The 13,554-nt window shown below is 38.7% G+C and overlaps 1 protein-coding gene across 6 annotated transcripts in view; it reads left to right on the forward strand.

Moving 5' to 3' along the window:
- The window catches only part of ATOSA (atos homolog A), a 111,688-nt gene that overhangs the window by 69,679 nt on the left and 28,455 nt on the right, over window positions 1–13,554 (forward strand). For all 6 annotated transcript variants that reach the window (XR_010751992.1, XM_066387970.1, XM_066387969.1 and 3 more), the window contains 4 exons: window positions 2,031–2,215; window positions 7,856–8,058; window positions 8,341–8,466; window positions 9,211–11,047. Coding sequence is in view for 5 of the 6 variants with exons in the window: in XM_066387969.1 (XP_066244066.1) it covers window positions 2,031–2,215; window positions 7,856–8,058; window positions 8,341–8,466; window positions 9,211–11,047 (2,351 nt within the window). In the remaining variant the exon portion in view is untranslated. The remainder of the gene's footprint in view (window positions 1–2,030; window positions 2,216–7,855; window positions 8,059–8,340; window positions 8,467–9,210; window positions 11,048–13,554) is intronic.

Below are 13,554 nucleotides of genomic sequence, written 5' to 3' on the forward strand. Positions count from 1 at the left end.
TAAACTTTATAAAGTAAAGTTACTTCCCTACTTTATAAATCACCATTACTGTGGAACCAGTGGGCAGTTAGAAAATTTTGCTACTAACAGATACAAAAGTGGACGGTAGGTATAAAAAGGTTGACTACCCCTGGGTTAGAGCATCATCCCAATACGACAACATTGTAGGTTCAGTCCTCGTCCCAGTTTGGGACCAAACATACACATACAAAGACAGATCAATATTTCTGTGTCTCTCTACCTTCCTCCCTGTCTAAAATCAATAAATAAATTTAAAAAAATAATAATGGTCTTAAAATAACAGCTCAATAGAGTTGGATTCCAAGGCTCCTCCTTTTCTGATGAGCCTTCCTGATAGGCATTCTTCATTCTGCCTGTCAAGGCTGGTCACAGTCTAGGTCCAGTCTTGCCTTTTCCACATTTTCTCTATACAAATTTTACACTCAAGTTGTACTTTCTCTTTCATGGTTCTACTCAACAACAACCTCTTTTGTAAAAATTTACCACTGTTACCTGCACTTCTTTGGAATATATTGATATTAAATGTTACAGTGTTCTGTTTGTTTTTAATATCATCTCTGAATCATAAACCCTTTGAGATTAGGAGCTATATAAAGTATAATTATGTTCCCCGTGATCTAATACAGTATAGTAGGTACTTAAAGTGTTTTTGCTTAATTGAGTTGCATAACAAACTGAACTTTGTGTGTGTATATGTGCATGCATGTTCAACTTGTGTAATAGGTTAAAATTTTTGAAAATAAACTATTTTAAAAATTAGAGCATTTGTGAGAAATTTAAAAATTACTATAAATCAGTGAAAATATCTGCAGGGTAGATTGTTTGGAACTGCATAGTAACCAAAAAATATCACAATTCATATACAAATATATTGCAATTCAGGCCTACATCTCCTGCTGGATAATTATAGCATTTCTCCCTCTGAAACTACTACTGTATAAGAATGGCAGAGAAGGACCCCATGGTTATGAATGTTCATATCACACAATTAGGGCTGTGAGAACAAGGAGCTAGTTAAGTCGGAGAAGGGAGAATAAGCCTGACCAGGCGGTGGCACAATGGATAGAGCGTCGGAGTGGGATGTGGACGACCCAGGTTCGAGACCCCAAGGTCGCCAGGCTCATCTGGTTTGAGCAAGGCTCACCAGCTTGGACCCAAGGTTGCTAGCTTGAGCAAGGGGTCACTCAGTCTGCTGTAGCCCCCCCGTCAAGGCACATATGAGAAATTAATCAATGAACAACTAAGGGACCGCAATGAAGAAATGATTTTTCTCATCTCTGTCCCTTCCTGTCTGTCTGACCCTATCTGTCCCTCTCTCTGACTCTCTCTGTCTCTGCCACACACACACCCACACACGAAGAATAGGGAAAGAATCTGCATCTTTTTCTCTTTTAAAAAATTTTTGATTGATTGATTTGAGAGAGAGAAGGGGGGTGGAGAGAAACATCAATTTGTTGTTCCACTCATTTATGCATTCATTGGTTGACTCTTGCATGTGCCCTGATCTGGGACTGATTACGCAACTTTGGCATATGAGGATGGTGCTCCAACCAGCTAAGGCTTCATCTTTTTCTAATTTTTAATAATGGTAACAAAACGACTTTGCTAAAAATAATGACATCATAAAACATTTTAACCTTTGGCTATTGGTGAAGTTTTGTGTGAAAACTGTTGTACATGACATCCAAAAACATAATTTATACATAGGGTTAAAAATGTATTCCTAAATCGGCAGTATTTTAACTGAAGTTTACATAAAGCTTTTTATGCTTAAATTTTCACCAACTTTGTCTTAACTTGAATTTTGAATTATTCATCATCTCCTGACTCTGAGTACCTTGTAAATCAAGAGTTTACTGTATTTTAATTGCCTCATTTTAATTGTTTTTACTCTTTGTTGGTGAATATACTTTAATATGGGATGTGGTGGTTTTTTAGGCATAAAAGATGAGTTTTATCAAAAGTACATTAAAGTGAGGGCTCTTTTTTTTTCTTTTTTTTAATACCAGATACCCTAGATGAATATTTTGAGTATGATGCAGAGGAGTTTTTGGTCTCTTTGGCCTTGTTAATAACAGAAGGACGGACACCAGAATGTTCTGTGAAAGGTCGCTCAGAAAGTTTCCACTGCCCTCCAGCACAGTCCTGTTACCCAGGAACTACCAAACATGAATGTAGTGACAAGTTGGCCCAGGTAAGAATCGTGTACTGAATGCTTTTTATTTATCTTTTATATAAACCAGGGGTCGGAAACCTATGGCTCACGAGCCAGATGTGGCTCTTTTGATGCTACATCTGGCTCACAGACAAATCTTTAATAAAAAAATAATGTTAAAAATATACAATCTGTCTCTGGGCGAGGGGTATGCAACATAATTTAATGATGATAACCTGGACATGTTTTCTTTGAATATATGTACCCTGATTTATTAATGTCATCCCATTAACATTAATAAAAATTTATTTTAAAAATATATATATATAAATAAAAATATAAAACATTCTCATGTATTACAATCCATTTCCTACCGCTCATGTTCATGGTTGCGGGTGGCTAGAGCCAATCACAGCTGTCCTCTGGGACAACACCAAATTTTTATTGGATAATGCGTAATGTACACAAGTCGTTGTGAGGTCAGGAAGTAAACTTCCCTCCTTTTAATCAAGTAGTCAGCTAGCTAATTGCAGAAACCCTTTTGACGAAGAAGATGGCTAAAAGAAAAAAAGAGGAGTATCATACTTTTCAGCAGGAATGGACAGAGAAATTCGCTGTTGTGGAGAGAGCAGGTTCTGCAGTATGTCTAATATGCAATGATAAAATTGCATCGATGAAATGGTCAAATAAAAAGCAGCACCTTGACACACACCATACTACATTTGCAATTAAATATCCAGCCAGGTACAGCAGGAAGAAAGCATGTGAAGAGCTACTGTGCAGAGTGCAAGCTAGTCAGCAGCAACTCTGTGTTTGGACCCAACAAGGTGCCTGGAATTTGGCTAGCTTTGCTGGTGCTTTAGCAATTGTGAGAAACAGAAAGCCATTCACAGACGGGGAGTATGCCAAAACATTCATGCTTGATGTTGCCAAAGAACTTTTTGACGACTTTTCGGATAAAGACAAGATAAGCAAACGAATAAAAGACATGCCTGTCAGCAAGAACTGTTCACGAGCCTGACCAGGAGGTGGTGCAGTGGATAGAGTGTCGGACTGGGATGCTGAGGACCCAGGTTCAAGACCCTGAGGTTGCCACCTTGAGTGCGAGCTCATCTGGTTTGAGCAAAGCTCACCAGCTTGGACCCAAGGTTGCTGGCTTGAGCAAGGGGTTACTCAGTCTGCTGAAGGCCCGTGGTCAAGGCACATATGAGAAAGCAATCAATGAACAACTAAGGTGTTGCAGTGCGCAATGAAAAACTAGTGATTGATGCTTCTCATCTCTCTGTTCCAGTCTGTCTGTCCCTGTCTATCCCTCTCTCTGACTCTTGCTCTATGTCTGTAAAAAAAAATTTTAAATAAAAAAAAAAAGAACTGTTCACGATCGTACCATCATGAATGCAAATCAGATTGAGGCAACACAAGTGAAGGACATAAATGCAGCACCATTCTTTTCTCTCGCTTTCAATGAATCAACAGATGTAAGCCATTTATCCCAGTTCAGCGTGATTGCAAGGTATGCTGTCAGTTACACACTACGTGAGGAAAGTCTTGCTGTTTTGCCTATGAAAGAGACAACAAGAGGGGAGGATTTATTCAAGTCTTTCACTGAGTTTACTAAAGAAAAAAATCTACCAATAGATAAACTTATTTCAGTGTGTACTGATGGTGCTCCGTGTATGGTGGGGAAAAACAGAGGATTTGTAGCACTTATTTGTGAACATGAAAAGAGACCCATCCTAAGTTTTCACTGAGTCCTACATCAGGATGTGCTTTGTGCTCAGATGTGTGGCGAGCAGCTTGGTGAGGTGATATCGCTGGTCATTTGGGTGGTCAACTTTATTGTTGCCCGACCTTTAAATGATCGCCAGTTTAAAACACTGCTGGATGAAGTTGGGAATTATTATCCTGTTCTGCTTCTGCACAGCAATGTGTATTGGTTGTCAAGAGGGAAGGTGCTCAGCCATTTCATGGATTGTTTGAGCGAAATCCAGACTTTTCTTGAACTGGAAAATGTCAAGCATCCTGAGTTAGCTAACACTGAGTGGCTCCTGAAGTTCTACTATCTCGTGGACATGACTGAACATCTGAACCAGCTCAATGTGAAAACGCAAGGCGTTGGAAATACAGTCTTATCCCTTCAACAAGCAGTGTTTGCATTTGAAAACAAGCTGGAACTCTTCATCTCTGACATTGAAACAGGTCATTTACTACACTTTGAAAAACTGGGAGAGTTTAAAGATGCATGCACAGCAAGTGACCCTGCTCAACATCTTGATCTCCAGCAGCTAGCGGGCTTCACATCTAATCTCCCGTAGTCATTCAAAGCGCGCTTTGGAGAATTTCGTGAGTGCACTCGTCTTTTTAAGTTCATCATCCATCCACACGAGTGTGCACTGGACAGCGCCGACCTGAGTTACATCCCCGGTGTCTCCTTCAGAGATTTTGAGCTACAAGCTGCTGACCTGAAGGCCTCAGACATGTGGGTGAATAAGTTCAAGTCACTGAATGAAGATTTGGAAAGACCTGCAGAACAGCAAGCAGAGTTGGTGAGCAAACACAAGTGGGGAGAAATGAAAATACTTCAACCCGCAGACCAGCTGATTGTCAAAACTTGGAACGCATTTCCTGTCACTTATCACACACTGCAGCATGTGCTGTATGGACAATGTTTGGCTCTATGTGTGCATGTGAGCAGTATTTCTCACATCTAAAGAACGTTAAGACCAACCTGTGATCACGTTTAACAGATGTAAGTCTCAATGCCTGCTTGAAGCTTAACCTCACCACGTATCAACCAGACTACAAAGCCATCAGCAAAACCATGCAGCACCAGAAGTCGCATTAATGGTAAGAAGTACTTTATTCATCACTGGTTAGCAACAGCATAACAATGTTATTAAAAAGAATTCAGAGACTTACTGAACTTTAAAAGTGTTGGTCTTACATAAAACACACACGTTTACTTGTATTTAGTGTTAAATATATTGTATGGCTCTCGCGGAATTACATTTTAAAATATGTGGCATTCATGGCTCTCTCAGCCAAAAAGGTTCCCGACCCCTGATATAAACTGTATAAATTCTGTCATCACTTTGTTTTTCTCTTTTAATTTTTTTTAAATTGAACTTTAGCCTTGGCTGGATAGCTTGGTTGGTTGGAGCATCATCCCAAGGCATAGAAGTTGCCAGTTCGATCCCCGGTCAGAGAACATACAGAAACAGATTAATGTTCCTATCTCTCTATCCCGTTCTCTTCTACTAAAATTAATAAAAAATAAAAATAAACCTTAAAAAATAAAATAAATTGATTTTTAGAGAGAGAGAAAGAAACATGGATTTGTTGTTCCGCTTATTTATGCATTCATTGGTTGATTTTTATATGTGCCTTGACCAGAGATCAAACTCGCAACCTTGATTTATCTGGATGACATTAACCAATTGAGTTGTTCGGCCAGGGCTCTGTCATCACCTTTGTTACACTGCAATTATAATACCCACATTTGAATATAAAGTCACAATCATAAAGAAAAAATCCTAATCCTGGACCTTAACTAAATAACCTTTGTTCTTTTTTTTTTTTTAAACAGAGACAGAGTCAGAGAGAGGGACAGGAAGGGAGAGAGATAAGAAGCATCAATTCTTTGTTGTGGCACCTTAGTTGTTCACTGATTGCTTTCTCATATGTGCCTTGACTGGGGGGGCTTCAGCAGAGCAAGTGACCACTTGCTCAAGCCAGCGACTTTGGGCTCAAGCTGGTGAGCCCATGCTCAAGCCAATGAGTCTGTGCACAAGCCGGTGACCTCAGGGTTTGAAACTGGGTCCTCTGCATCCCAGTCTTATGCTCTATCCACTGCACCACTGCCTGGTCAGGCAACTTTTGGTCTTAAGGTTCTTGAAGTCACGCTAGTAGTAGCTGATCAGCAGGCAGGTGAGCAGCCAACGTCATATGTTTCTTCTCACACACCAGATTTCAGGTTACATGTACTGCCTGACCAGTGGTGGCACAGTGGATAAAGTATTTCCTGGGACGCTGAGGTCTCAGGTTCGAAACCCCAAGCTCTCTAGCTCATGGGATCGTCGACATGATCCCATGGTCGCTGGCTTGAGCCAGGATCAGTGGCTTGGCTGGAGCTCCCCAGTCAAGGCAATATGAGAAGCAATGAAGAACTAAAGTGCCACAACTATGAGTTGATGTTTCTCATCTCTCTCTTCCCTCTCTCCCTCTCTCTGTCTCTCTAATAAAAAAAATTAAATGTGCTGCTGTTATTCAACTTTTTTTATTTTGAATTTCAGCCCTGACTCATCAATTTTATGTTCTTATTTATTGCGATTGATGTTAATAATTTTTTCCTCACATTAACCAATTTCCCTTTATATTTCTTTTTTTTTTAATGGGCAGATACATTTTGCTATCATAATGTGTTGGTATAAAATACTATTAAAAATATTTATTTTGCCTGGCGTGCAGGAGTCCCAGGTTCAATTGCCGGTCAGGGCACACAGGAGAAGCTCCCATCTGCTTCTTCACCCTTCCCCCTCTCCTTCCTCTCTCTCTCTCTCTTCCCCTCCTGCAGCCAAGGCTCCATTGGAGCAAAGTTGTCCCCAGGCGCTGAGGATGGCTCTGTAGCCTCTGCCTCAGGCACTAGAATAGCTCTGGTTGCAACAGAGCAATGCCCCAGATGGGCAGAGCATCACCCCCTGGTGGGCATGCCGGGTGGATCCCGGTCGGGCGCATGCAGGAGTCTGACTGCCTCCCCGTTTCCAGCTTCAGAAAAATAAAAAAATAAAAAATTTATTTTGGTAAATACTGTATAATTTGCTGTAAGGATTTTCCTCCCAGTTAATAAAATGTAGTCCAAAATTTTAAACTTTTAAAATCTTGTATATATTAAGCATTTAATGACAGTGAGTTTTCAATATTTTGGTCTTCATTGAAAATGAATCTTTCTTCTGTAATGATGATGTAATTAACAAAATAGGCAATGCTGGGCCGCTCGAACTAGAGCAAAGATATCCCCCCTCCCAAGAAAATCTGCATTATAAATGTTGTTCAGGCCCTGGCCGGTTGGCTCAGTGGTAGAGCATCGGCCTAGCGTGCGGAGGACCCGGGTTCGATTCCCGGCCAGGGCACACAGGAGAAGCGCCCATTTGCTTCTCCACCCCTCCGCCGCGCTTTCCTCTCTGTCTCTCTCTTCCCCTCCCGCAGCCAAGGCTCCATTGGAGCAAAGATGGCCCGGGCGCTGGGGATGGCTCTGTGGCCTCTGCCTCAGGCGCTAGAGTGGCTCTGGTCGCAACATGGCGACGCCCAGGATGGGCAGAGCATCGCCCCCTGGTGGGCAGAGCGTCGCCCCTGGTGGGCGTGCCGGGTGGATCCCGGTCGGGCGCATGCGGGAGTCTGTCAGACTGTCTCTCCCTGTTTCCAGCTTCAGAAAAAATGAAAAGAAAAAAAAAAAGAAAAAAAATAAATAAATAAATGTTGTTCAGTACTAATCCTTGCATTTCAGAGCTCACTAGTATAAATCCATTATTTAATGAGGAAACCTAAATTGACAAGTCAAAGCAGGTTCTGTAATTGATGGCTCATTTCTTGTACAAATGTATACTTTAAAATAATTTTCAAGTTAAAATACAAAATTGCAGGGATTATTGAGACATTTTGCTTATATTCATTTTCTCTAAGTGTCGCCAAGCCAGACGAACCAGGTCTGAGGTCACATTGTTGTGGAAGAATAACCTTCCAATCATGGTGGAAGTGATGCTACTACCAGACTGCTGTTATAGCGATGATGGGCCTACCACAGACGGGATCGATCTCAATGATCCCGCAATTAAGCAAGATGCATTATTATTAGAAAGATGGATATTGGAGCCAGTTCCTCGACAGTAAGTTATATAACTGAGTTCAAAATTGTTCTTGGTAAATCAAGTTTTCCATTACTTTCTATAGATTATTTTAATACTATATTCTATCTTAGAATCTCTCTGTATAGTAAAATACAGATATTTAGTACTGATGTGACTTTAAGTGACATCGGTAAATCTAATTCCTATGTTCTTGAAAGCAGGCATTCTGAGTGATATGTTCAGCTTCTGTCTTTCCAAAATTCAGTTATTTTGTACCTGCTGACAATTAGATGATGGGTTGTTTTTTTTAACTTTCCTTAGGAATGGTGATCGATTTATTGAAGAGAAGACTCTCCTATTGGCTGTCCGCTCATTTGTGTTTTTTTCTCAGTTAAGTGCTTGGCTGAGTGTTTCTCATGGTGCTATTCCACGAAATATTCTTTACAGGTATGTGTAGACACAAAAAGGATGGTGTGTATTCAACTACATTCGTCAGCTACTTGGTTAGGTACCTTTTATGTATTTTATTTCCTTCATTTCTCATATAAGTGAATAAAATTTATTGACATTTTTCCCAAAACAAGTTAGAGAAGTGTAGGGGTAAATCAGTATGAACTTTTGTTTCTTGGGTTAAATTTGGTGCATACTAGTTTTCAGGAAACTTTTATGCTTACTTTGTAGAACCAACAATGGACTTAGTGCTGCCATTGTAAATAAAGTAGAAAACTTTCTGGGCTGCAGAACTTCCATAATAGCAGACTGACTTAATTTTTTGGCATTTTGATAACTAAGCACATAAACTGCTGAGCAGTTGTTTGTCTCTCTGTGCAGGTGGACATGAGATATCTTAGTTACCTTGCATAGAATTAGCTGAATCGTGAATTTGTTGGTAAATACAAAGTCCTTTTTTTCTGTTTTGACAAATGATTTTAAATTATAATGTTTTTGAGCTTTAATGCTTAAGTGGTCCAGTGTTCTTAAAAGAAGATCATTTCTATTCCAAGCATAATCTACTGTACTTCTTATGTTGGTTTTATCAGAATGACATATAAGGCAAAACAGCTCAAAGTAAAACCCAATAGTAATTAATGCAAACAAGGATAAGCACTTGTTTAAAAATGTTTTAATAATATACAATAATGATACATGTTTCATAACCCAATGATTACATATTTTTCTGTGTGATTCTAGAATCAGTTCTGCTGATGTAGACCTGCAGTGGAATTTTTCACAGACTCCAATCGAACATGTGTTTCCTGTTCCCAATGTTTCTCACAATGTGGCCTTGAAAGTCAGCGTTCAATCTTTGCCCAGACAATCTAATTACCCAGTTTTGACGTGTAGTATTCACACAAGTATTGGACTTTATGAGAAAAAAATTCAAGAACATGAACTTAAAGCCCATCAACACCGCAATTCTAATGAAGCAGAACAGTGTAGTACAAACAGTTCACAGCGTCTATGTAGCAAACAAACCTGGACTATGGCACCAGAAAATGTATTACATGTAAAAAATGGCACACCTCCTGAATATAGTGCAGCTGTCAAAAATGGCAAACTATATCCAGGCATTGGCAGTAAATCTGAGTGTGGAACTTGTCAGGCCAATATTCTGGGCTTCAGTGGTACAGGAGATAAAAAGTCACATGAAACATCAGTGAGAACTTTAAAATCATTTTCAATGATTGATTCCAGTGTCTCTAGTCGCCAGAGTTCCTGGCAGTCCATTGGTGAGACTAATCCTTTAATAGACTCTTTAATTCAAGATCGACAAGAAGTTATTGCAAGAATCGCTCAGCATTTGATTCATTGTGATCCAAGCAGTTCACATGTTTCTGGATATGCATTTAATACCCAAGAGTCTAGTTCACTTAATTCAAAACTTTTCCAGGTTTCACAAGAAAATGAAAATGTGAGAAAATGTAAAGAAATGTTCTCCATTTCGTCTGGTAATGCAGAGCTTACCTCCTCAGCAGACATCAATGAGGGGAAAACCCAACCAGAAATTCCTCGAAGTGAAACTTGCACTTCTAATCATCTTTATTCTCATCAGTCGGTTGGTGAGACTAACCCTCTAATAGGCTCGTTACTCCAGGAGCGGCAAGATGTTATTGCAAGGATTGCCCAGCACTTGGAGCATATTGATCCAACGGCTTCACATATGCCCCGGCAATCATTGAACATCCATGACTCTACTTTGGTTCCTTCAAAAGTGTTTAAGAGTTCATATGAAGACAAAACTTTGTTGAAGAAAAACAGGGATGATGCCTCTGTTTTTATTTCTAATACAAAATTTTCCTTGTTAGAAGACTGCAGTGAAGGGGAATACTTAATACCTGCTAAATCTTTTTGTTCTTTTAAATGCAGTAGTAAAGTCAAGTCCCCTTTGAAACCTCAGATAAGAAGAGAGCTATGTCAGGACAATCCTAGTGAAGTCATCCAAAGTACATTTCAGGGGATACAGAACAAAGCCACTAGTTTATTAGCGCCCTCAAATATGTCTGATTGTAAAGAAAATAACTTGGATTTGACAATCAGATTGGAAAATACACTTTCTGAATGTCAATTTAAAGAGTATGAAATTAACAATGGAATTAATAAACAATATTTAGATTGCAATAGTATTGACAAACAGATTTGCACAAATAAGTATAAGGAAAAAATAAAAAATGAAAACTGTAATCCAGAATCTTTTAACAATCACCAATTTGATAATTCCAAAAATAATGACTCAAAAATAAAAGTTACTATGTTGGAAATGTCTGGATATTTGAACAAACATGAAAATAAGTGCTCAAATAAAGACTCAAAAAGGCCCTCAACATGTGAGCAAAATATGCAACTTAATAGTATTGAAAATTATCTCAGTAAAGATGAAGATTTCAAGTTCAAAAAACCATGCCAATTAAAAAATGAACAGGATAAGAAAGAAGATCCGATTGATGAAAAATTTCAAAACTGTTCTCAGAGAAAGACTATAAAAGACTGTGTGTCTACGTGTGAACGACTGAAACCTACAGAGGTATTGGTACGTAATATCTACTCTCTTTTTTTTTTAAGATTTTGTTTATTGATTGTAGATGAGACAGAGAGTTGCGGGAAGAGAGGGAAGCATCATCTCATAGTAGTTGCTTCTCATATTTGCTCTGACCATTATGTGCCTTGACTGAGCAAGCCAGGGGTTTCAAACCGGCAACCTCAGGATTGCAGGTCGACACTTTATCCACTGTGCCACCACAGGTCAGGCTCAAATATAATTATTAAACAAGTTATGGTTTGATTTTTGATATAGGGCGTCTAGTTATAAAGGCCCAAGGTGCCCATTATCTGTAGAATAAAAAGTCTGATAATGAATAATCTGCTACAGAACTGGTATTAATATCCTTGCAAATAACTGCTCACTTAAAAGTAAATGCTAGATGCCTAACCAGGCAGTGGCGTAGTGGATGGAGCGTCAGACTGGGACGCGGAGGACCCAGGTTCAAAGCCCTGAGGTTACTGGCTTGAGTGCGGGCTCATCAGCTTGAGCCCAGGATTGCTGGCTTCAGCAGTGGGTCGCTTGGTCCCCCGGTCAGGGCACATGTCAGAAATCAGTCAATGAACAACTGAAGTGCCACAACGAAGGTTGATGCTTCTCACCTCTCTCCCTTCCTGTCTGTCTGTCCCTATCTGTCACTGGCTTGAGCAAGGGGTCACTCAGTCTGCTGTAGCCCCCGGTCAAGGCACATACGAAAAAGCAGTCAACAAACAACTCAGATGCCACAACGAAGATTGATGCTTCTCATCTCTCCCTTCCATCTGTCCCTATCAGTCCCACTCTCTGTCTCTGTCACACACACAAAAAAGTAAATGCTAGGTAAATTCTTCCTGTTGCCCTTTTTTGTTGATTTTAATGTTGTGAACAGTTGATGGAGAATAAATAGGACTCAAAAATAAAATTTCTTTTCACTTAACGTATTGTTTATTAGTTGTTCTGGCAGTGTATCACACAATGATAGTGTGCCCACTGTGCTAAGCCACTGTGTAGCTAAGGATTTTAGGAATATCTATATTGAAGTCACGAGGCTGTTGGTCAAAATGCCTGGGTTCTAGGTGTGACTTCACTATTTGGTCCTTGAATAGGTCACATAACTTCAAAAACCTTAGTCTCCTTAATTTTAAAATGAGAATAACAAGTCTGTTTTGCCTATTTCAGAGTTATAGTGACAATCAAATAATGGATTTAAAATACCTGTTCTATAAACCTTTAATGCACTATGTAAATAAAAGATATGTATTTCCATTTTATTTGACTTTCCACCAAACCACTTTTAAGCTTTAGAATATTATTATTAGGCTCAAATTTTATGTATTTCGATAAGTAGTATTACAAATTTATATCTTAATTATATGGAAAACTTGATTCAAACCTGAGTCAAGTTTATCTTCTTTATCACTCAGATTTGTTTTGCTGGACATTATTAGAGTTTTAAAATTGTGCCATGGTTCTAATTTATATTTTTTTAACAAACGATTTTATTTCTCTAAAATATGGGTTAAATCAAATGGTAGTTTCTAATATCTTAAAACTATAGTTGTCACCAAAACCTACCCTGGCCTTAAGAAATCAGCTTGTTCACGATCCTTTCTGGACCCTCATAGGGAAGCTTACTGTGACTGGTATTTTTCAAGCCACTAAGATTCGTTTTTCATGTACTTGTTAAAAATCTAATCATAAATATTTACTCTGTGCCCAGGCACTCTTCCGAATGTTTTACCTGCATGGACTTAGTTAACCCTTCCACTTCACTATGAGATGTTATATTCTATTATTAACTCCAGTTTACAAATGAGGACCTTAGGCATGGGGAGGTTAGGTAACATGTCCAAGGTCACAAGACCAGTAAATGGAAGAGCTAGGGCCCAAATTAGTCTTTCCTGATTTTTATTCATGTGTGTTTATGAATTTCTGATCTTCGGTTATAAACTTGTCTAAATTTTTTACAAATTAGCCCTATTTTCTATATTACTTCAAAAAACTTGATACTGTGACTGTATTACATATATTTTGAAATTTATGCTTATTTTATTGCTGTATTATGCCCCACCAAATTGTATTCTCAAAGAATGCCTCTTAATATTGACAGTTTTTTTATTATGCTATTTTTTCTTACCTGTGAGTAGTTTATCTTTTCACAAATGAAAAGAATCAAACATTAGCTAGAATTCTTTATAAATATGACTATATGCTGATAAAGCATTTGAACATACTTTTTTTATAAGATTTTATATTATTGATTTACAGAAGGAGAGGGGAGTGTGAACTATCAACTCATAGTTGCTTCACTTTAGTTGTTTGTTGCTTGCTTGTTGCTTGTCATATGTGCCTTGACGAGGCAAGCCCTGGGTTTTGAACCAGTGACCTCAGTTATCTTAATGTTTACATATGTTTGTATATATAGAGATACAGATACATAGATCATTAGCTTCACCACCAAGGATGTAATACTATAGTACATATTAGAAATAAGTCTAAGACCAAAAAATATTACCATT

Source organism: Saccopteryx leptura, chromosome 6, assembly GCF_036850995.1.
Source record: "Saccopteryx leptura isolate mSacLep1 chromosome 6, mSacLep1_pri_phased_curated, whole genome shotgun sequence".
NCBI classification, from domain to species: Eukaryota; Metazoa; Chordata; class Mammalia; order Chiroptera; family Emballonuridae; genus Saccopteryx; species Saccopteryx leptura.